This window comes from Erinaceus europaeus, chromosome 9, assembly GCF_950295315.1.
Source record: "Erinaceus europaeus chromosome 9, mEriEur2.1, whole genome shotgun sequence".
NCBI classification, from domain to species: Eukaryota; Metazoa; Chordata; class Mammalia; order Eulipotyphla; family Erinaceidae; genus Erinaceus; species Erinaceus europaeus.
In genome coordinates, this window is record NC_080170.1 from 53525440 (window position 1) to 53549492 (window position 24053).

Below are 24053 nucleotides of genomic sequence, written 5' to 3' on the forward strand. Positions count from 1 at the left end.
GCAATGGATAAAGCATTGGACTTGAAATCATAAAGTTCTGAGTTTGATCCCTGACACTGCAGGTGCTAGAGTGATGCTTTGGTTCTCTTCCTCTACTCTTTCATTAGTAAATACATTTTTAAAAGCACACTCAATTTATAAATGCTAATGTAGAGCTCTCCTTCTGTACAACCCACTCACAGGAACTACAGTTTCACTTTCCACCATATATATGTGACATCTCCTATTCTCCTTATGCTGTGCCCTGCCCGCCCCCAGCCCTCTTTGTCCAAACATACAGGGATCAGATATTTTATCTTTCTTTTTTTGTTATCAGAGCACTGTTAAGCTCTGGTTTAATGTGGTGCATGGGGTTGAACCTGGGACTTTGGAGCCTCAGGCATGAGAGTCCATTTGCATAACCATTATGCTATCTACCCTCTGCACGGATCTTTTATCTTTCTTTGCAGGATTGCCTCTCCTACCCCAGAACTGTACTACTGGGTTGCTGGAAAGGTCATGATATATTATTTTGCCCTTCCTTTTTTCTTTATCAGAGCACTGCTCAGTTCTGGCTTATGGTGTTACAACAAATTGAACCAGGGATTGTGGAGTCTCAGGTACAAGAGTCTCTTTGCACAACCATTATGCTAGCTAATTCCCCTAGTGTTTTATTTCATCATGCATCACAACTTTTCAGACAACCCAGTATTTGAAGGCTAGTAATGACTGCCAGTTTTTATGTGACTTATGTAAACATAAGCTTAAAACCAGCAATTAATTTTGGGGGATCAAGTTTATCGAGTACGGACTCATCCCAAAGTGGCAAAGTTTCAGATTAAGTTTATATTTCTCATGAGCAGTGAAGCAGTGCTGCAGGTGTCTATCAGAAAGAAAAAAGGGGGGGGGGGCCGGGTGGTAGCACAGTGGGTTAATAGTACATGGTGGGAAGCACAAGGACTGGCGTAAGGATCCTGGCACAGGTGGTGAAGCAGGTCTGCAGGTGTCTATTTTTCTTTCCCTCTCTGTCTCCCCTCCCCTCTCAATTTCTCTCTGTCCTATCCAACAACAGCAACAACAACAAGGGCAACAAAATGGGAAAAAGTGGCCTCCAGGAGCAGTGGATTTGTAGTGTAGGCACCAAGCCCTAGCAATAACTCTGGGGGCAAAAAAAAGGAAAGCCACTAGAACAATAAAGCCATCATAAGTCACTGAGCACCAGTGATAATAATGGAGATTTAAAAAAAAAGGAAAAAATTTCTTCCTTTTCCCCTCCAGGGTTATTGTTGGGGCTCAGCACTGGCATGACAAATCCACTGTTACTGGCGATCATTTTTTCCATTTTATTGAATCACAGAGAAATTGAGAGTACAGAGACACAGTGATGCCTGCAGACCTGCTTCACCACTTGTGAAGCTTTCCCCCTGCAGATGGAGATGGGGGCTCAAACCCGGATCCTTGTGCGGGTCCTTGGTATTATATGTGCTTAACCCAGGATGTGCCACCACCCAGCCCCTCCTTTTTCTCCATTAGAACTTGCAAAGAGGGCCTCACTGAGCAACACTACCATCCAGTGGCTCCAGCTGTGCAAGCTGAAGGGCTAGAGGGAAAACTCAGTAGTGCTTCTCTTAAACAGTGAAGAAGTGGGGACAGCAAAGTGGTTTATAGTTCCATGACTGAGGCAGCAGAAGTTCCAGATTCAATCCTCAGAACTCCCATAAACTAGAGCTGAACAATGCTTTAGTTAAAAAAAATACACACACACACACACACACACATGGAATAAAAGATAACCACAACAACAAAACTAAAGGCAATAAAGATTCTTAAGTCTGATGGTTACTTTCCACTCCTGCAACTGCGAAAATGCTTTGGAAACTACTGGGTCTGCAAGGCTCAACATGAATCCTAACTCAGAGAGAGGTCTTTGAGACCTTTATTGGACAGTTAAGGGTAGCCATCAGCTTTCATTTTTATAAGATAAAGAGACCAGAGCACCACTCATTGCTGATATACGTGGTCCCAGGAATGAAGCAGAGGTCTCCTAGTACATGCCCATTCTACTGATGAACTATCTCCCCAGCAAACAGGTTTTGAGTTCACTGGAAAGACAATGCTGAAATGTTTTTTTTTTAAAATCTGATTTTTTATTTTCCCTTTTGTTGCCCTTACTGTTTTTTGTTGTTGTAGTTACTATTGCTGTTATTGACATCGTCTTTGTTAGATAGGACAGAGAGAAATGGAGAGGGGAGAGGAAGACAGAGGGGGAGAGAAAGACGACATCTGTAGACCCGCTTCACCACTTATGAAGTGACTCCTCTGCAGGTGGGGAGCTGGGGGCTTAAGCTGGTTCTTGCGTTTTGCACCACGTGTGCTTAACCTGCAGCGCTACCACCGGACTCCCAATGCTGAAACTATTAACAGTAAACTATTAACTATAGTAAAAGCTAGAAGAAACAAGACCTAGTAGGACAAGCAAACCTGTAACGTTTATCTTCAGTTCAAATGAGAAAGGGGTTGACAAGAAAACTGAGCGGATTCATTACAAAGGACCATTTCTACAAAGTTATCTTAGGTCACACAAGTTTAACGATTACTTATTTCACTATTCTTACCTGACTTATAAGCTGAGGATCTAGGCTTTGAATGAAAAATCCCATTAACGGAAGTAAAAGGCCGATTGTCTCCTGAATATAAGGCTGACCTGTTAACTTAAGAAATAACATTTTTTTAGTGAAAAATTTCAATTACATGGTAATAATAGCCTTCTAATGTGCATTTTTAATGTATCAGGCAACATACTAATTACACCTAAACATCTCTATGGCACTTACTAGCTATTAGATTTAGGTAGCTATTGTTACTCCCATTTAACTGATCAGAAGGGCAAGAAAGTTCACTGGCTAGGAAACCATAATGAATCAAACCTAGGTTTAACTTGGATGGAGATCTAATAACCTTTGTCAACTATAAAACTCTGTTCTATATTTCCCATCATACTGTAAATTATATACCAAACAGTGATCAACGTTGTGGGAATTAGGTAAAAGCTGTGTTGAAGCCAAAATCCTGCAGTGAGGAAAGTGGACTGTATGTAAACCTTGACAATCAAACAATATTTGAAAATCACTTCTGTTATTTCCCAGCAGGATGACTGCTGCCTTCAGCAAAATAAACATCATGTTTGATTTTAATTATTTTTAAACTACTGCAAGCCAGATATCACTCTAATACTAGGCCAAACCAGCTATACACCATTCACCTGCCTTTCTACTACTAAGCCAGTTATCTTTCCATTGTCCCAGGTCAAATATATAAGACTGTGAGTCAGAGATGGGCTCTATCAATTTAAGAGGGGAGTGGAAAAAAACAGAAAAAGATTTTTCATTTAAAACAAGGGGTCAACTGGCTAGCTGAATTGTCTCTGTACTACATTTTAATTTGACAAATATAATTCTATGATGCTTTTTAAAAATTATTTAAAAAATATTTACTTAATCCCTTTTTTAAAAAAAATTATCTTTATTTATTTACTGGATAGAGACAGGTAGAAATCGAGAGGGAACTGGGTGATAGAGAGGGAGAGAGACAGAGACACCTGCAGCCCTGCTTCACCGCTTGTGAAGCTTTCCTCCTGCAGGTGGGGACCAGGGGCTCGAACCTGGATCCTTGCACACTGTAACATGTGCACTCAACCTGGTGCGCCACCACCCGGCCCCAATTATTCCCTTTTGTTGCCTGTTTTTTAAAATTTTTTTTATTGTTGTAGTTATTGATGTCATCGTTGTTGGATAGGACAGAGAGAAATGGAGAGAGGAGGGGAAGACAGGGGGAGAGAAAGATAGACACCTGAAGTACCCTGCCAAGTGGGGAGCGAGGGCTCATACCAGGATTCTTATGCTGGTCTCTGTGCTTTGCACCATGTGCGCTTAACCCCCTGTGCTACTGCCTGACCTCCTCTCTATGACGCTTTTAATAAGAATGGTCTGAAAGAGTATAAAAATAGGTACTTCAAGTACTCTATACAAATTTTAACACTTACCTAGAGAAAATAGACACGTTTTGCTCTCAAGAGAAATTTCAGTACTATTCTCTTTTTCTCCTACTATTTTGTTATTCAGAGAAATGATCAGTTACTTTCCTTACCAGTTTGGTACTTAAAAAGGCCCAAAGTTGACTCCCAACTTCCATAACTGCTGTTTGTTGTCCAATATCCATAGCTTCACTGGCAGAATTATACACAGCCAACAAAGCAGAGAGTGCTGTATTCTAAAGAGAAAAGAAAAAGGACTGGAATTTAAAAGTAGTTTAACAGAGTTGGTGTCCAAGTTCCCAGATAGTGAGTTCTTACAATTCCACAAGCATATTTGATTAAAACCAATAAATCTTTTTCTTTTTTTAATACTTATTTATTTTCCCTTTTGTTGCCCTTGTTGTTTTATTGTTGTAGTTATTGTTGTTATTGATGTCGTCATTGTTAGATAGGACAGACAGAAATGGAGAGAGGATGGGAAGACAGAGAGAGGGAGAGAGAGTCAGACTCCTGCAGATCTGCTTCACTGCCTGTGAAGTGACTCCCCTACAGGTGGGGAGCCGGGGGTTTGAACCGGGATCCTTAAACCGATCCTTGCGCTTTGTGCCATGTGCACTTAACCCACTGCACTACAGCCCAATTCCCCAATAAATCTTTTTCTTAGGGTGGGGGAGATAGCAAAATGGTTACATAAACACTCATGCTGAGGCTTCAAAGTCCCAGGTTCAATCCCCCGTACCACCATAAGCCAGAGTTGAACAGTGCTCTGGTAAAAAACAAAAAAACCCTTTGTCTTTTAGGCTGAAAATTTAATGACTGAAATGAAACTATATAATACTCTAACACTGTTGATAGAAATATTCTGTATGGCTAATTTATAATATTCATCAACTAAACATTTTCACATTATGTAACTTAACCTTCATTTTAAGTTTTTAGATTTTTATTGTTGTATATCTTTAAAGTTCCACAGTGACCATGCATTCAGTAAGCACATAAGAGTACTTAAAGAAGCATACCATCTAGAATCTGAAATAAAAGCAATCTTTTCTGAATTTGTTATTTAATGATGCTGGGGCCTTGTGCATGTACAATTACACAAATCCCTGGCCAACTTTTTCATTCTTTTAATTTAAGATGGAGTGAGGAAGAGAGAAGGCATGACAACACTGCTCCATTATCTGTGGCGCTCCTATTGCTAATGGGGCTCAAATCTAGATCCTCAAACATAGTAAGGCATCTACTCTACTGGGCAAGCTATCTTTGGGTGCCTGGATTCTTACCTACCAAACCTCTGTGACACTTCTAGACTTGTCTAGATAGGATGAAGGTGGAGGTCACAGGAGAATATTCTGATCAGCCGTGCTGCCTTTATCCACTATATTTCAACAGCTAGACTTAGAGTTTGTGGAAATTAACCTACAGCTTTTTATTTACCCATCTTCATTGACAAATACTACAAACAACAACAAAAAAAAAACACCTGACTTTTTAAAAAATATTTATTTCCTTTTTATTGCCCTTGTTCCCATTGTTGTAGTTATTATTGTTGTTGATGTCGTTGTTGGACAGGACAGAGAGAAATGGAGAGAGAAGGGGAAGACAGAGAGGGGGAGAGAAAGACAGACACCTGCAGACCTGCTTCACCGCCTGTGAAGCGACTCCCCTGCAGGTGGGGAGCCGGGGACTCGAACCGGGATCCTTAGGCTGGTACCTGCACTCTGTGCCATGTGTGCATTTTTTTTTTTTTTTAATGAGAAATGACCAAAGCAACATTCTGCTTTGGCATATGTAGGGTCAGGGATCAAACTTCAGATATGCAGGCCAAGTTCTGTGCTTTATTGCAGAACATCCCCCAGGCACACAGAAGCCTTAAATGAGGTTGGGGAGAAAGCATAATGGTTATACAAACGGTTTTCAAGCCAGAGGCTAAGAGTTGCCAGATTTAATCCCCATAAGCTAGAGCTGAGCAGGGCTCTAATAAAAAGGAATAATAATCTTTAAATTTTTTTTAAAAAATTAAAAATTAAATAATAATCTTAAATGATTTGTCAAGCTAAGATTTTGATCACAGGTTAAAGATTTATTCAATTTTAGAAAAGAGGTGCTTTATTTTACCTTAAAAAAGATGTACTGTTTTTATGGTAGAAATTAGTGCATAATAAATGTAAAGCCCAAACAAACTTTTTCTAATCAGGTATATGTTTTCCTCAAATAAAGGCAAATCAAAACTTATTTCCCATGTAGATATTTTAAAATATTTTATCATGGGGGGTCGGGTGGTAGTGCAGTGGGTTAAGTGCATGTAGCGCAAAGCGCAAGGACCAGCATAAGGATCCCAGTTTGAGCCCCTGGCTCCCCACCTGCAGGGACAAGATAAACAATAACAATAATCATAAGGCTACAACAGCAAGGACAACAAAAGGGGGAAAAATGGGCTCCAGGAGCAATGGATTTATGGTACAGGCACTGGGCCCCAGCTATAACCCTGGAGGCAAAAAAAAAAAAAATTATCATGATCAAATGCCAGCAGCATAGCAGCACATTTACACTCAGGTTTGGAGTATATATCCTGAGAGAACACTGAACTCATAATTTAAAAGTCACCCAGCCCCTTGAGTAGCCTGTCTCTCTGCTTATATCACAACCCAATATATTATTTATTTTATAGTGCACAGCTGACCTACAATGTAAATCCGTTAGTGAGGATTTCTCTAATCCCTAGGGCAGAACTTGGCACATAATACTCAGAATTCTTATTGAATGAATGAATGAATGAATAAGCAAATGAACACTAGGCTGGAAAAGTCAATTACATGGGGGCCAGGTGGTGGCACACCTGGTTGGGTCCATATGATACAATGTGCAAAGATCTGGGTTTGAGCCCCTGGTCCCCACTTGCAGGAAGGAAGCTTTGCAAGTGGTGAAACAGTGCCGCAAGTGTCTCTTTCTCTCTACTTTACCACCTCTTCTCTTTGATTTTTGGCTGTCTACCCAACCCAACACAAAGATAATTTTAAAAAAGTCAATTACATGTACTATATTAAATCTTAAATATTTTAAAAATGTCTTAAAGGTGTCTTTTTATTCAATTATTTTAACAAGCATTCTAAACAGAAAGGTACATAAAAATCCAGAGGAATTTTGCATGAAATGGAGGATGTATCTTGTCAAATAGAAGAGCCATTTATGTCAGCAAAAATATTACAAATAGGGAGTTGGGCGGTAGCGCAATGGGTTAAGCGCACGTGGCACAAAGTGCAAGGACCTGCATAAGGATCCCGGTTCGAGCCCCCGGCTCCCCACCAGCAAAGGAGTCGCTTCACAGGCGGTGACGCAGGTCTGTAGGTGTCTATCTTTCTCTCCCCCTCTGTCTTCCCATCCTCTCTCCATTTCTCTCTGTCCTATCCAACAATGATGACATCAATAACTACAACAATAAAACAACAAGGGCAACAAAAGAGAATATTAAAAAATATATATTACAAATAAAGTATTTCATAATGTGTTTTATGGTGTTCCTAAACATCAAGATAACAGTTAAGTTTCTCACTGACTTTCCTTTTTTGAGCAGAGCATGTCTTAACTCTGTGGCTGGTGGTGGTACTGGGGATCAAACCTGGGACCTCTCTGCATTTAAGTGATAGCTATGCCGTCTCCTCGACCCTAGAAAGCTGAAAATTGTGCTACGTTCTAACCTAAATGGCAGACTATCCTTATTTTATTAACTGCCCATTCCCAATACTAAATAGTGCTCAGCAAGTAGGCACAGAGTGAACCCAAGCAACCACTTTATTGTCTCACCAGACATGCCAGGTCTGCCACAGTGCGGCTGCTGCCCAGCCACCTCCTGCACTGCATGGTGCCTGCTCTGGTGATTTCCAGTGCAGCTGGTACTCGGAGCTCAGCAGGTAATGCTTGCAAGGAAATATGCTGCCACAGAGGCAAATTCTCTGCTTCTTTGGGGGGGAATTTCTGGATAAACTCCACCTGAAACAAATGGTTGAAGAAACAAGAGTAAGACTGTCCTAAACATAAGCTTCCTTGCAACATTTTAAATAGATTTTCATCAGTGAATAGCCAGTGTCACAAGGGTCAGACCAAGGTGATACAAATATGTATTATTTTTCTTGTGGCATTTCCAAATGAAAAATAGATGCACTAAGCATTCTTTAGCATGTGTTTCATTGTTACATCAGAAATTTCATATTCTTCCTACCCAGTAAATCTATTATTGTTCAGATTTTATCCATCATCTTACAGTTCAAAGTAATACCCCAAAATATGTCAGCAAAAGTGATTCAGTTAGCCTTTAAATTCAGTCAGGCTTTAAATTTATGCATTATACACATAAAAGTCAGAGAGCTTCACTTTTCTTAAAGGCTAGCTGGCTCTGCTCTTTTAAAGACAACATAGAAAATTCATTTCACAAACATAAGCCAAAATCCAGAACAGTGTGGTTGGCAAATCCATCCCATTACTTAAACAAATTGGAGTGCTTTCTATGTTAACAACAAAATACTGTTTTGTTAAGACAAGTTATTACTATTATTATTTTTTGCCTCCAGGGTTATTGCTGGGGTTCGGTGCCTGCACCATGAATCCACTGCTCCTAGAGGCTGTTTTTTTCCCCTTGTTGCCCTTGCTGTTTCATCTCTGTTGTGGTTGTTATTATTGTTGCTACTGATGTCATCATTGTTGGATAGGACAGAGTGAAATGAAGAGAGGAAGGGAAGATAAAGGAGGGGGAGAGAAAGACATCTGCAGACATGCTTCAACACTTGTGAAGCGACTCCCCTGCAGGTGGGGAGCTGGGGGTTCAAACTGGGATCCTTGTGTTGGTAATTGCGCTTTGCGGCACGTGCGCTTAAGCCGCTGCGCTACCGCCCAACTCCATACTAAGACAAGTTATTAACAGACTAGGTATAAAAGGAAAATAATTTTTAAAAAGTTTGACAGAAAATCTGCAAAAACAATGGTTCAATTATATAGGGAAAATACTTTCCCCCTATTAGGATAGACAGAAATTGAGAGAGGAGGTATGGAGGGGAAGAGAAAGACACCTGCTTTCCTGCTTGTGAAGCACACCTCCTACATTGGGGAGTGGGGGTCTGTGCACCTGGTTGTATGTGTGATTAATAACTGGGTGTGCCACTGGCCCGGTCTCCTAATGTGATTTTTGTTTTAAGTAGAAAAAATAAGTTTGGGGAGAGGCAAGCAGGTGGTGGCACACCTGGTTAAGTGCTCACATTACAGTGCACAAGGACCTGGTCCCCACCTGCAGGGGGAAAAGTTTCATGAATGGTGAAGCAGGTCTGCAGGTGTCTCTCTCTTCTTATCTCCCCTCAATCTCTTTCTAATAATAAATATATTTAAAAAATATTTTCAAAAGAATCTTAAAAAAAACAACAGGTTGTCAAGACAGTTCATCTGTTCTGTCATGTACATGACTCAGGATCAATCATAGTCTCCATCATAGTAAAGGAAGTTTTGGTGCTGTGGTGTCTTTCCCTCTCTCCTGTCTCTGAAAAAAATCAGCCTAAAGTGGTCCAGGAGGTGACACAGTGAATAAAGCATTAAAGCTTGACGTCCTGAGTTCAATTACTGGCAGCACATGTACCAGAGTGATATCTTTCTCTCTCTATTCCTACCTTTCTCATAAGTAAAAACTTTAAATAAATGTTAAAAAGAGAGAAAGAAAGAAAGAAAAAAGATAAAAAGGAAAAAAAGAAGAGAAAAAGGGAAAAGAGGCACCCAGAACTGGTGGAGCTGCAGGCACCAAGCCCCAACAATAACCAGATGGTAAAAAACAAACTATCAAACACACACCACATGGTTATTTTCTGGGGCAGCTGCCACAACCAGAAAAAACAAAACAAAACAAAACAAAACAAACAAACAAAAAAAACCAACTCACCTTATGAGTGCATTGTAATAACTAAGCAGCTTTAATGTATGAAATCAGTCTGTATTAGGAAAGCCAAGAAATTTGTGCTCTTTTGAGTCCAATGAGAAAATCAATTAGTTCCCATACTAAACAGGATAAACAGCAATGCCCTGGACAACATAAGTTATTTATGTTCTATTCTGAGGCTGAAAAATCTGATCTAAATTTTTAAAAAAATATTTAAAGTGTTAATGCTAATGATGGTTCACAAAGAGTGAAGAATAAGGAAATGCATGATACCACAGAAACTTCCCTCCTTAAAACTGAAAGGAGAGAAAATATATACCAGTGAGTTTAAAGTACACATTTAGTGATTTTTTCCCCCCCACTGGGTTATCATTTACTAAAGTTTTACTTTGATTATATAAACAGATGAGAAAAATACACATCTATATTCCTGATTTTCTTTTTTTATCAGAGCACTGCTCAGCTCTGGTTTAAGGTGAAGCTAAGACTTTGGAGCCTCAGGCGTGAAAGTCTCTTTACATAATGATTATGCTATCTAGCCCCACCCTATTCCTGATTTTCTAACCAACTTTTAATTTAAAAAATTTTTAGTATTTTAATGTTATTAGTGACTTAATATTGATTTACAAATTAAATAGTTTTTCATTAATGATTTAATACTGATTTACAAAAATAGTGATTTTTTAACGCAGTTAAGAGTGGCAACAGGGAGTGGGGGGGTAGTGCAGCGGGTTAAGCACATATGGCGTAAAGTGCAAGGACTGGCATAAGGATCCTGGTTCAAGCCCCGGGCTCCCCACCTGCAGGGTAGTTGCTTCACAGGCGGTGAAACAGGTCTGCAGGTACACACACACATACACAGTGGTAACAGCACAGGTCTTGGAACATGATGGCAGAGGAGGATCTAGTGGGGGGTGTACTGTTATGCGGAAAACTAAGAAATGTTATGCATATACAAATTATTGTACATACTGTTGAATGTAAAACAGTAATCCCCCAATAAAGGAAGAAAAAAAAAAAGAGTGGTAACAGCAGTCCAGCAGGTGGTGCACTGGTTAAAGTTTTAGACCTGGGAACATGAGGTCCTAAGTTCAATCTCCCGCACTGCATGTGTCAGTGATGCTCTCTTCCTCTCTCCCACACTAATGGATAAATCTTCTTTTAAAATTTATTTTAATTATTTTATTTGATAGAACAGAGAGAAATTAAGAGGGAAGGGGAGATAGGGAAAGAGGAAGTCACACCTGCAGCACTGTATCACCATTAGATGACTAGAGGGCTCTAAAACCCAATTCCATCAGTGCCCAGAGAGAAAAGAGGAAAAAAGGAAGGACATTCAGAAGGAGCAATAGGTGTGACTTAACATGGAAGAGAAGGCAGGACCATAGTTAAAAAAAAAAAAAAAAGGCAAATGCAAATATACATATAGACAGACAGTTACAAAAATAATAATCAACCCTTATCTGTGACCTTGGGAAAACCACTGCAGTTTCAAATGGAGAGGATGGGGACACTCTGCTGGTGGGAACAGTATGGAATTATACCCCTATTATCTTGTAATTCTGTTAATCACTAATAAAAAAAACAAGGTACCTTAAATCCCATTCTTCTAAAGTCCAGGAGTTGGTGCATTAAGTGGAGTGCTGAATTTGGACGATGAGGTCCTTCCCAGCATCCCATGTGTCATTGTGGTATTCTCTATGCTAATAAAATCTTAAAAAGAATCTTGCTCCTTCAACAAGTATTTCTCTATTTCTATGCCTTCCCTTCCCATAACAGGTACCTTGTAGACCATAAGATTCTGCCATTTCTCTAAGCTTCACACTCATCTCAGAAGTTATCTTTTGACTACGAATCCCCTAAATTGGTTTGTGCCCTAGTCTTGGTACTCATCATAATTTTTATAAAAATTATACTTTCTGTCACATTCTTTCTTGAGATTTGATAGTGTTCTCCACATTAAAAAAAAATTAAACGGGAGTCGGGCGGTAGCGCAGTGGGTTAAGTGCACTTGGCACAATGTGCAGGGGCTGGCATTAAGGATCCTGGTTCAAGCCCCCGGCTCCCCACCTGCAGGGGAGTCGCTTCACAAGCAGTGAAGCAGGTCTGCAGGTGTCTGTCTTTCTCTCCCCCTTTCTGTCTACCCTCCTCTCTCCATTCCTCTCTGTCCTATCCAACAACGGCGACATCAATAGCAACAATAATCACTACAACAATAAACAAGAGCATCAAAAAGGGAAAATGAATAAATAAATATTAAAATTTTAAAAATTAAGCAATAAAACACAGTTTATGAGAAAGCTTTGTCAGAATAAAAAGAGCAGATTTCTTATGTAAAGGAGGGAGGGAGGCAGTATCAACATAGCAGACAGAAGAAATCCCAGAACAATGACAGGAAGACTATCAGAACAGTGGACACAGTACGAATCCTGTCATTTTAGCCAGTATCACTGCCATACCAGACGGTTCCTTTTAGTAGTTTTCACCCGATGTCTTCCCCTTGCTCTCTGACACAGATCCTAGCCTATGCTATTTGACTACTTAACTACACTACTATATGGCTCTATAGTGCAGGTTTGTTTGTTTTTTTTTCTTTAGCAAAACCAAAGTCTAAGTCAGCTAAAAGCAACAGTCAGTAGGTTAAAAATGTATGTTCAGATCATGTCAACATTCAATTACAGAATAAAGGGGTTTGGGCACCAAGTCTTAGCAACTGTTACAAAACAATAACAAGGATGATATTCTTGCCTGCTGCGGTGTGGCCATGAAGAAGAAGAGTCTTCTTAAGAGTATAGATAGGTTGGTTAGCTGGTAACATTCGCCAGGGCAAGATTTTATCTGGGAATACGAGAGAAAGAGAGAGATTGCCTGATTTAAAAACCACAGTTATTATTAGTTTAATCTGTTCTTATAAATTTGGAAGATAAAACACTTTGTCTTTTTTAATTATTTATTTATTGGGTAGAAACAGAGAACTGAGAGGGGAGACTGAAATAGAGAAAGAGACCTGGGAGTCAGGAGATAGCACAGTGGGTTAAGCGCAAGTGGCGTAAAGCGCAAGGACAAGCATAAGGATCCCGGTTCCAGCCCCCAGGTCCCCACCTGCAGGGGAGTCGCTTCACAAGCGGTGAAGCAGGTCTGCAGGTGTTTATCTTTCTCTCCTCCTCTGTCTTCCTCTCCTCTCTCCAAATTTTCTCTTTGTACTATCCAACAACGATGACAACAATAACTACAACAATAAAACAAGGGCCCAAAAGGGGAATAAATACTTAAAAAATAATTCTTAAAAAAAAAGAAAGAAAAAAGAAAACAGACATACCTACAGCACTGTTTCACTCCTTGAGAAACTTGCCTGCTGCATGTGGAGCCCAGAGGCTAGGACCTGGGTCCTTGTGCATGGTAATGTATACACTCAAGTCTGTGCCACCACCCAGCCCCTACAATCAGAGTTTTCATGGGCTTTAATATGCCAAAATATTAGCAATGCCCCTTTCTGAGATATAGGATCATTATAATCTGTAATTTAGATCCTTTCTCTAATTGTTGTCTTTCAGGAACCTAGGTTACTTTTTAAAAAAAAATACACATTTTGGATAGAGATAGAAATTAAGAGGGGAAAGTAAGATAGGGAAGGAAAGAAAGACATTTTCAGCACTGTTTCACTACTCATGAAGCTTACCCCTACAGATGAGAACTGGGGGCTTGAACGTGGGTCCTTATGAATGGTAATATATGTGTTCAAGTAAGTTCCCCAGGTTACTTTTGTAATGAAAGAACAAATTTGATAATACATTTAAAAAAAATCTCTGGAGGGATGCTGGCAGATAACTCACCCAGAAGAGTGAGTACTTTACTATGTACATGGACCTGGGTTTGAGCCCCCAGCATCACATGGGAACATAAAATGAACGACACTAGGGAAACTTAATGATGGAGAAGTGCTATTGCTTTCTCTGTAGAATTAAAGGAAAAGGAGTGCTGAAAGCAGTGAAATAACTAGGCATAAAATTTAGAGGAGGATAATAAAACACATTGGACGACCAGAGAGTAGGACTGCTCAACAGACAGGGTAAGTGCCTTGCCATGTACAGGCAGAGGTTCAAGCCCTGACACTACATGGGATTGCCGAGGCACTAAGAGAAGCCCTGATGCAGTGGCATGTCTCCCTCTCTGTTTTTCTGAGTGAAAATGTAGACTGGGAGTAGTAAAATTTCACATGCACAAGGTCCTGACCTTGAAAAAAGTTATTCAATTTCTAAGAACCATTTTGATGTTAATCCAATTTTCTGTAAACCAAATTCCATCATAAAGTCCTAGCAGAACATATTTTTATGATTATTTTTAAAGGAAAGCTTTTATTTAAAGGTGAACATAAAGGGGTTGGAGAGAGAGCCCACTGCGTAGGGCAGATAACTTGCCATATGCACAGCCCAGCTTTTAGAGGTACTGTGGTACTGAAGAAAGCTCTGGTGCTGTAATACTGCCCTCTAGTTGATAAAGCAACCCAGGAGTGGTGAAATCGCTAATGTATGAGGGTGTGGCTATGAAAACAAAACAAATAAACAAAACACCCTCACACGTATGTATAAGGGCTGGGAGGTAGCTCACCTTGTAAAGCACACAATTTACTATGTGTGAGGACCTGGATTCACACCCCTAGCACTAGTTGGGGGCACCATGCCTGGCGGGCAATGTGGTGCCTCTCCTCTCTGACTTCCCCTCTAACTGAAACTAAAGAAAAAAAGGGAAGGCGGCTAGAAGTGCGGGAGTTAATGAAGGTGCAGAGACCCCAGTATGCAACAATAAAGAAGTAAACAAATGAGACATAGAACACAACATAAAATCATTCTCTTCTTTGTGCAAGATTTGTTAAGGATTTTGATAAGGTTAGCAAGTGCTTTATTAGCCATGGAAAGATATCAGTTGTTCAAGTTATAAGATACCCACTGGAATTAGTCTACACAACTCTTAAAAGGTAACCACGGCACACATCACCAGAAGGCTGCTAGGAAACCAAAGACGGGACCAGGAGGTCCAGGAGGTGGCTCCTGTACAAGAAGACCCAAGTGTGAGTCCCTGACCACCACATGGGAGCACCTACTGGGAAAAAGCTTTATGAGCATTAGTGCTGTGATGTCTGTTTCTCTTCATCTTTCCCTAACTAAAAGACCCCCCCAACACACACAGATTTACACAATGATCAAAGATAAATGTTCCAAATGGCCTGAGAAGTGGCACAGTGGATAAGATTTTGGATCCTCAAGCATGAGATCCTAAGTTCAATTCCTGGCATCACAGTGATGTGCTGGTTCTCATTCATTAAAAAATGACAAAATGCTCCATGATATTTGGCAAAGGTCAGTGTCACAAAACAGCAAACATGTTATAATTTAAAGGCAAAAAAACAAACGGGGGGGGAAAAAAACAGAGCCAGGAGATAGCTCACCTGGTAGGACCCAAGTTCGAGCCTCTGGCATCACATGGATATACCTGCACCATGTTTCATGAATGGTGAAACAGTGCTATAGCTTTCTCCTTTTCTCACTTTCTCCTCTCAATCCCCCCATCTTCACCTCCATCTATCTGAAATTGAAAGAAAAAAAGTGTACATCAGGAGAGGCAGAATTGGACAGGTACAAAGCCCTGGTGGGCAAAAAAATATGTAAAGGAAAAAAATATATACAATTAGATCATTTTCTCTTGGTATTAATTCATAAATCATTACTTGTTTTTTCAAAGCACCAGATCACTATCAAACGTAGTTCCTGTCAAAAACACTGAGATGGAACAAAAAATGGTTAAATAAAATCAGTATCTGACTTGTCTAAGTCATGCTACTGATAAAAAGAGTGGAAGTAATAAGAACTCTTGGTCACAGTAGTACATTTCTATTTTGTGTTCAATTCCTAATTTATTCACAATTAGTCTTTTCTTTCCAGAACCTTTATAAGATTTTGGAAATATGAGACAATTTCTTTTTAAAAATTTTAAATTATATTTTACTTATTTACTATTGGATAGAGAGAAATTGAGAGGGGAGGAGGAGGAAAGAGACAGAGACACTTGTAGCACTGTTTCACCACTAGTGAAGCTACACCCTGCAGATAGGAACCAGGGACTAGAACCTGAGTGCAGCAGGTGCGAAGCCGCCTGGCTCCAAAATTAGAGACAATTTCCTCAGTGTTTACATGGTTTCTAGTACATCTTTCTCAACAGCATCAGCAATAATGCAAAGTTTTGATATTTATTTTATTTTTAAATTTTTTAGTAATTTTATTTATTCATTACTGGTAGAGACACAGACACCTGCAACACTGCTTCACTACTCATGAAGCTTCCCCCCTGTAGGCAGGGACCAGGGGCTTGAACCCGGGTCCTTGCGCACTGCAATGTGTGTGCTTAACCAGGTGCACCACCATCTAGCCCTGGTTATCAAAGTCTTAGATCAGGTTCCTGGGGACCAAGAGCTAGCCTCATTTGGTAAAGCATATGCTTTGCCATGTGCAAGTACTCAGATTCAACTCCCACCCTCCCACCTCTCCCGTGGAAACACTACAAAAAGGAAAAGGTTCGTGAATGATGAGCATTCTACGGTTTCTCGCACCTTTCTCAGTCTCACCCTCTGTCTAAATAAAAATAAGTCTGCTAGTAGTCATGCAGGCACAAAGCCCCAGAGGGGAAAACAAAAACAAAAACCAAAATCAAGCAAACTAAAAGATTATCACATCCCCAAAGCAACTGTACAGAAAGTGCCACTCTACTCACCAAATGAGCCACCATGGTGACATGATGTGCACAGAGTTCGGCACTCCCATATCTATAATGTAAAGAGAAAGCAGTCTTTATATAGTTCATTAGAAAAGCAGGGAGGCAAACTTCCATACAGCACTAAATATACAGACAAGGCCACATAAGTTGAAATTCTTTTTTTTTTTTTAATTATTTATTTTCCCTTTTGTTGCCCTTGTTTTGTTGTTGTTATTATTGTTGTTGTTGGCTAGGACAGAGAGAAATGGAGAGAGAAGGGGAAGACAGAGAGGGGGAGAGAAAGATAGACACCTGCAGACCTGCTTCACCACCTGTTAAGTGGCTCCCTTGCAGGTGGGGAGCCGGGGCTCGAACCGGGATCCTTATGTTGGTCCTTGTGCTTTGCACCACGTGCGCTTAACCCGCTCTGCTACCGCCCGACCCCCAAGTTGTCATTACTTCTATGGGTAAGAAATGTCACAGCATACAGAACCACCTAAGCATTAGTATCTATTGGGTGAAACCAAGAAAAGAAAAGAGGCAACTGGGGGGCCAGGCGGTAGTGCAGCAGGTTAAGCACACATGACGTGAAGCACAAGGACTGGTGTGAGGATCCCGGTTCCAGGCCCCAGGTCCCCACCTGCAGGGGGGGTCACCTCACAAGTGGTGAAGCAGGTCTTTGGGTGTCTATCTTTCTCTCCTCCTCTGTCTTCCCCCCTCTTGATTTCTCTCTGTCTTATCCAACCACAACAGCAGTAACAACAACAAAGCAACAAAAATGGGAAAATGGCCTCTAGAAGCAGTGAATTTGTAGTGTAGGTAATGAGCCCCAGCAATAACCCTGGAGGGAAAAAAAAAAGGCAACAAATTCTTAATTTAGTGATGTGATATGAAACCAAGTTTTTTCTTTTTCTTTCTTTTTTTTTTTTTTGGGAGGGAGGGAGAATACTGAAATTATTAAAACAAGGTTTTTCTATTAATATAAAAGCATTAATCATATACTATCAGTCAATACTATAAACTGAGGATACAGTACCGAGCAAGGAAGCACCAGGCATCCATAGCTAACAAAGAGGTGATCATATTTGCACTAAGCACAGCATTCAACAGGGCAGCATCCTAATGAAAAACAAAGTTCATGATAAATTATCAGTAATACTGAAACACACACACACACGAAAGTACTATCAGAATAAAAATAACAAGTCAGCTCTCTACTATGTTAAAGACACATGCCAGACCACCATAAACACACATCTTATTATTTTGCCTCCATGATTATTGCTGAAGCTCAGTGTAGAAACTAGGAATCCAGTGCTCTTGGAGGCCATTTTTCCAGTTTACTGGATAGGACAGAGAGAAATCGAGAGGGGAGGGGAAGACAGAGAGGGAGAGAGAAAGACCTGCTCCACTGCAGGTAGCGAGAAGGGGCTCAAAACTAGATCCTTTGGCTTGTTCTTGTGCTTAGTACTGTGTGCACTTAACTAGGGTGCCAGTGGCCAGCCCCCAACACTCATATCTTAAAGGACCCATGCAGTCAAGTACTATTATAATATACATCATACATTGGGCTATGGGGATTCAAAAATGGCAATAACTCCATTTTTAGATTCATATTCTTTAAGAGCATGAAATCATTAAAACAACAAAACAGAACACCACATTGGATTTAGTCATTAACTCTTAAAAAGTAGCCACAATATATGTCATGGTAATACTACTAGGAAACTATAGATCCATGAGGGCTGGGTGGTGGTGCACCTAGTGGAATAAACACGGTTCCCTGCAAGAGTACCAAGGTTCAGGCCTATTCATTTGTTTCCGCCTTTAACTATTTCAATATAACATTTCCCCCCCTTAAATCAGAGCACTGCTCATCTCTGGCTATGGTGGTGCTGGGGACTGAACCTGGTACTTTGGAGCCTCAGGCATGAGAGAGTCTCATTGTATAACCATTATGCTATCTACCCGTGCCCACATTTTTTTCCCATTACAACATTTAATATGTGTCCACTGCCTAGTACCTTAAGAAGTAAGCCTTAATAAATTTTAATGCTTATTCCTAGAAACTTCTCAACTTCTAGTTTAATTCAATTTCATTAAAAAGAATGTCATATGATCTATGAGAGACTTGGTACTACATATTACTATTTTCTTCTTTGGTTCATCGATGGGATTTTATTACTCCAGGCTGATTTTTCTCATATAGAATGATATGGTAGCTTCTACCCATGAGATGAGTGCTGGATTTAAATTCTCCTTTTACTAATGAAAATGAATTAGTTAAAATGCTACACACCTCACTTTTCCTCTTCTAATAAGTCTTTCCACACATTCCCATCTAAAACATTTTCTCAAATACTTGGCTAAATAATACATCTGAACATGAACTTTAAAATTATCATTTTCTAGACTATAACTGATTTGAAGGACATAATATAAGCTAAGAAAATGACAATGGCCCCCTTGGAACATACCTAAAATAGATTTTCCTAGCTTATTCCAACTTGGAGACCCCAAATCTCATCTGCTATATTCTTACCTTTAGGTTCCTGATTACTAAACAGTTTGTTCTATTTTATATCTTAATGCTTTCCAGCCACCAAGGTGCAGATGAAACCATGATGCCAATCTGACTTCCCTGGGCAGAGAACCTCATCAATGTGTCCTGGAATCCCACCTCCCTACAGCCTACCTCACTAGGGAAAGACAGAAACAAGCTGGGCATATGGATCAATTTGTCAATGCCCGTATCCATTGGAAAAACAATTACAGAAGCCAGACCTTCCACCTTCTGCTCCCCATAAAGATCTTTGGTCTATACTCCCGGAGGGATAAAGAATAGGGAAGCTTCCAGTGGAAAAGATGGGATATGAAACTCTGGTGGCAGGAACTGTATCCCTCTTATCCCACAGTCTTGCTGATCATTATTAAATCACTAAAAACAAAACAAAACAAAACAAACAAACTCACCATTTCAGGAAACAGTGAAGAATGAAAGGAAGCAATAAATGTACAGAGATGAACACAAACATGCTGATACAAGGTAATAGCAACTTCTGCCTGTCCTTTACTTTTTATTCCCTGTAAATACACAGGTAGAGAGAGTTCACCAGAACACTGCTCAAAACTGCAGAAAATGGCTTTGAGTAGAGATACCCTGTAGGGAAAGTGAGAAGAATGAACACAACATTAACATTTGACAACTTGCAAGTCCAACCACATAACAAAGCATATCAATAGTTTGCAGTACATATGGCATTTGCACACATAAAAATAAGGTCACTCAGCCAGCAAAATAGCTCTCTTAGTTAGTGTGTTGTTTTGCCATGCACATGACCCAGGTTTAAGCCTGGCCCCCATAACATTAAAGAAAGATTTGGTGCTGTTGTCTCTTACTCTTTGTCATGGCCTCAATGACAAAACAAGTAAGGTCACTGTTAGAGAAATTCATTATGGAACAAGAAATGGCTAGCACTAAACTATTGAGCTGTCAGAAAAGTCATGATGGATTTTTGGATAAAAAATTCATCGTGACTTTTCTGACAACCCAATACATAAAGTAAAAAACAAATTTATGGAGGAATTTGAAATCTAAGTATCTATAATAAACTGAATATCACATATAAAATAGAAAGAATAGAGAGCAAAGGCCATTTAAGATTGTTATGGCTTAAAAAAATCTTCAGAGGATTTAAATAACAAAATTTATAATTAAAAACAAATTCAAATAACAAAGTAGGCAAATACATATATAGGTAAAGAAGATAATGCATGAATTAAAGCAGACATACAATTTTGGAGTAAGGTATGTTTAGAAAATGTGAGGAGTGACCCAGGGAATGGTGCAATGGTGGAACTCTGAAATAGGAAGCCAGTGATCCCAAGTTCAATCCCTGGCACCACATATGCCAGGGTACTGCTATGGATACCGTCTCACACAATAAAATTTTAAAAACTCTTGAAATGAAAGAAAACTAAAAGAAACTGGCAAAAGAAGGCAAAAAAAAAAAGTGACAACAGGATGAGCAAAGCTGAGGAGCTGAGGGTTTGCATGTTCTACTTCTTTACTTTCTGAAAAGAGGAAACTCAGAGCTGTGCTTTGGGAAGACTATCAAAATGGGCTGAATGGTGGAAAACCAGAGCAAAGCAGTAATTCAGGGGCTTAGAAACCAGAACCTGCTATTAGCACTGAAGATAAAACCTCGTGGAATCTCTAACAGGTAATTTGCAAAGTCCAGCATTTTTATCTTCAGAAGTTATTTTTGCCACTAGAGTTACCACTATGCACAGAGACTGCACAATGACACTACCACTTCTGGTAGCACTCCCACCCAACCCCTTTCTTTAAAAAAAAATTTACAGATGTAAGAAACAGAGAGAGGGACACATACACACACACACACACACCAGAGACAGCTGCCGTGATACTTGTCAAGCTATTCCTCTGCAGGTGAGGTAAGGTAGAACTCTGGTTCTCATATATGGCAATGTGTACAATCTACTAGGCGAGCCATCACCCAGCCAGCAGGCGGTAGCTTTTATTTATTTATTTACTTATTTTTTAACACCTGGTATAGATCTATGTATTTTTTTTTCTTTTTTTTTTTGCCTCCAGGATTATAGCTGGGGCTTGGTGCCTGCACCACGAATCCAGAGGTCTCCTGGAGGCCATTTTTTCCCCTTTTGTTGCCCTTGTTGTTTCATCGTTGTGGTTATTATTGTTGTTGTTGATGTGATTGTTGTAGATTTATGTATTTTATATTCATTTATTTTATAAGGTAACAATACAAACAAGGCATGCACAGTGCCTAAAATGGAGGCCACACATAACGAAGAAATTAAATTTTACTATCATTCCAACTGATGGGGTGTTCTAAACTCTGTGATGTGACTGGACACCAACATGTTTGCTACCTGCTTGTTCCTCCTGAGGTCTGGCATTCCTTGCACCACAGTGCCTGAACATCTTCAGGCTTTGAGGGCAGCTTGTCCATGACCATAAGTAGTAGAAGACACTGTGGGAATTGCAGTTCATTTGGCAGTGCTGGCAGGCAGGCAGTAAAAACAAACAAACAAAACAGTAATTCAATTATAATAAACTGGCAACACAACATATATATTTTCAACAGAACCCTGACTGTATTAAAGATAAACCTTTTAAAGATTGATTTATTTATTTTAAAATATTTTCTTTTTTAAAAAGATTTTATTTATTTTATTAATGAGAAAGATAGGAGGAGAGAGAGAAAGGGCCAGACATCACTCTGGTACATGTGTTGCCGGGGATTGAACTCAGGTCCTCATGCTTGAGAGTCTAGTTCCTTAACCACTGCGCCACCTCCCGGACCACTAAAGTTTTATTTTTTTAATTTCCATTTTTGGTGTCTCCTTGGTCTCATGCATGAGAGATTTCACCACTCCAGGCTGCCTTCTTCATTTAGACAGAGGGAAGGAAGCCACAACACTGGAGTTTCCCCAATGCCACTGCAGTACTCCCCGATGTGGTGCTAGGTAGGGCTGGAACCTTGAGAATGGCAAGGCAGGTGCTGTAGGTGAGCTATTTCTCTGGCTCAGAGGTTTGATTAAAAAAAAAAAAAATGAGGAGGAGGAGAAGAAAGACTTATTTATTACATGCAAGAGACTGAATGTGTATAGCCCTCACACTGATCCATGTGGGACTGAAATAAAGACAGATAAGCCAGAGCACCAATATAATACATGAGGCCAAGTATGGAACTGGGAACTTAAGGGATGTTCAAGCCTAATGCTCTACCAGCTGAGTTACAGCACCAGTCACCAGAATGACTTTAATTATGTTTAATTTTTTTCTGACCTGGTTTATGGTTAGGTAATGACTGCAAGCTTCACTGTTCCTGGTAGCCAATCTATTTTTTTAAACTTTTATTTCTTTTTTGATAGAAAGAAATAAACAGAGAGGAAGAGAGACACCTGCAGCATTGCTCCACATCTCATAGAGCTTTCCCTTTGTGGGTGGTGACAGGGGATGGGAAATAGGGTCCTGAACCAGGGTTCTTGCATATGTTAAGGGATATGCCCTACTAGGTGAGTTACTTCCTAGCCCCAGGAATTTTAAAACTCCCTCTGACATGTCATCATCAATAGGAGATGGCCTAACATTATACTGTGCTCACCTAGATCACTGTCCAAAACCCCTTGCACAAAAGGCTGGAAAGAGAGAAGCTGACTGATGAGTGGGTCCAGAGTCACCAGGAAAGCACCTGCTATTTCCTCTTGCTGTTCTTTTGAGATCTTGGCAGCATATAGGCTTGGAGGAAACTTGCTAGACAGGGAGGGAAAAATCTATTCATTAACAGCTAGTTTTGACTTCCAGGTTAAGACCAGCAAACATCATTTTTCTTTCTTTTTTTTTTTCAAACTTAAATGATTTTCCTAGTAGTAAAAATATATACAAATAAATAGCATGTATTTTATAAAGCAAAATTTAAAATACTGACTTAATCCCAAAATATCACAAGGGTCTCTACAATTTATAATCTTATTGAGATTTGTTTGTACTGTTTTGATGTAGTAGCTTAATACCTTTTGACAGAGATGCCCTTAGTTTGAAAAAAGGGGCTTTAAATAGCTGATAAAAACATTTAAAGAAGACATTTCTGATAAATTGTTATTGATGGCACTGTTAGGACAGAGAAATGGAGAGAGGAGGGGAAGACAGAGAGGGAGAGAGAAAAATAGACACCTGCAGACCTGCTTCACCGCCTGTGAAGCAACCCCTCTGCAGGTGGGGAGCCGGGGGATGGAACCGAGATCCTTATGCCAGTCCTTGTGCTTTGTGCCACCTGTGCTTAAGCCGCTGCGCTACTGCCTAACTCCCGATTTAAACTTTTAACTGGAAACAAATTATGAATGGACAATCCCTCTATCCCTGAAGAAATTAATAAAGTCATGCCCATTCTAGACATAACATATCATTTATATAAGGCTCTATATGGTAATGTCACTTTGTTCATTGGCTATATTTATTTGTTTATTTATTTGCAGAGCCTTATTAAGCTCTGGCATATGGTGGTAATGGGGATTGAATTTGGGATCTTCGGTGTCTTAGGCAGAAAAATCTGTTTGCATAAACCTGCTTATTTTTAAAGAAAGATTAGTTTAGTTTTTATTTTTATTATTTTTTTTGTCTCTAGGGTTATTACTGGGGCTCAGTGCCTGCACCATGAATCCACTGCTCCTGGAGGCCATTTTTTCCCCCTTTTGTTGCCCTTGTTGTTGCAGCCTTTTTGTGGCTATTGTTCTTTTGGTTGTTGATGTCCTTCGTTGTTGGATAGGACAGAGAGAAATCAAGAGAGGAGGGGAAGACAGAGACGGGGAGAGAAAGCCCCCTGCAGGCCT

At 39.9% G+C, this 24053-nt stretch overlaps 1 protein-coding gene across 2 annotated transcripts in view; it reads right to left on the reverse strand.

Annotated features, from left to right (window-relative positions):
* The window catches only part of FIRRM (FIGNL1 interacting regulator of recombination and mitosis), a 61998-nt gene that overhangs the window by 5431 nt on the left and 32514 nt on the right, over nt 1-24053 (reverse strand). For both annotated transcript variants that reach the window (XM_016191976.2, XM_060197926.1), the window contains exons 11-19: nt 22829-22977; nt 21591-21720; nt 19647-19833; nt 17710-17792; nt 16692-16743; nt 12675-12764; nt 7817-8002; nt 4126-4248; nt 2595-2690 (exon numbers count right to left, since the gene is read on the reverse strand). In XM_016191976.2, the coding sequence (XP_016047462.2) occupies nt 2595-2690; nt 4126-4248; nt 7817-8002; nt 12675-12764; nt 16692-16743; nt 17710-17792; nt 19647-19833; nt 21591-21720; nt 22829-22977 (1096 nt within the window). The remainder of the gene's footprint in view (nt 1-2594; nt 2691-4125; nt 4249-7816; nt 8003-12674; nt 12765-16691; nt 16744-17709; nt 17793-19646; nt 19834-21590; nt 21721-22828; nt 22978-24053) is intronic.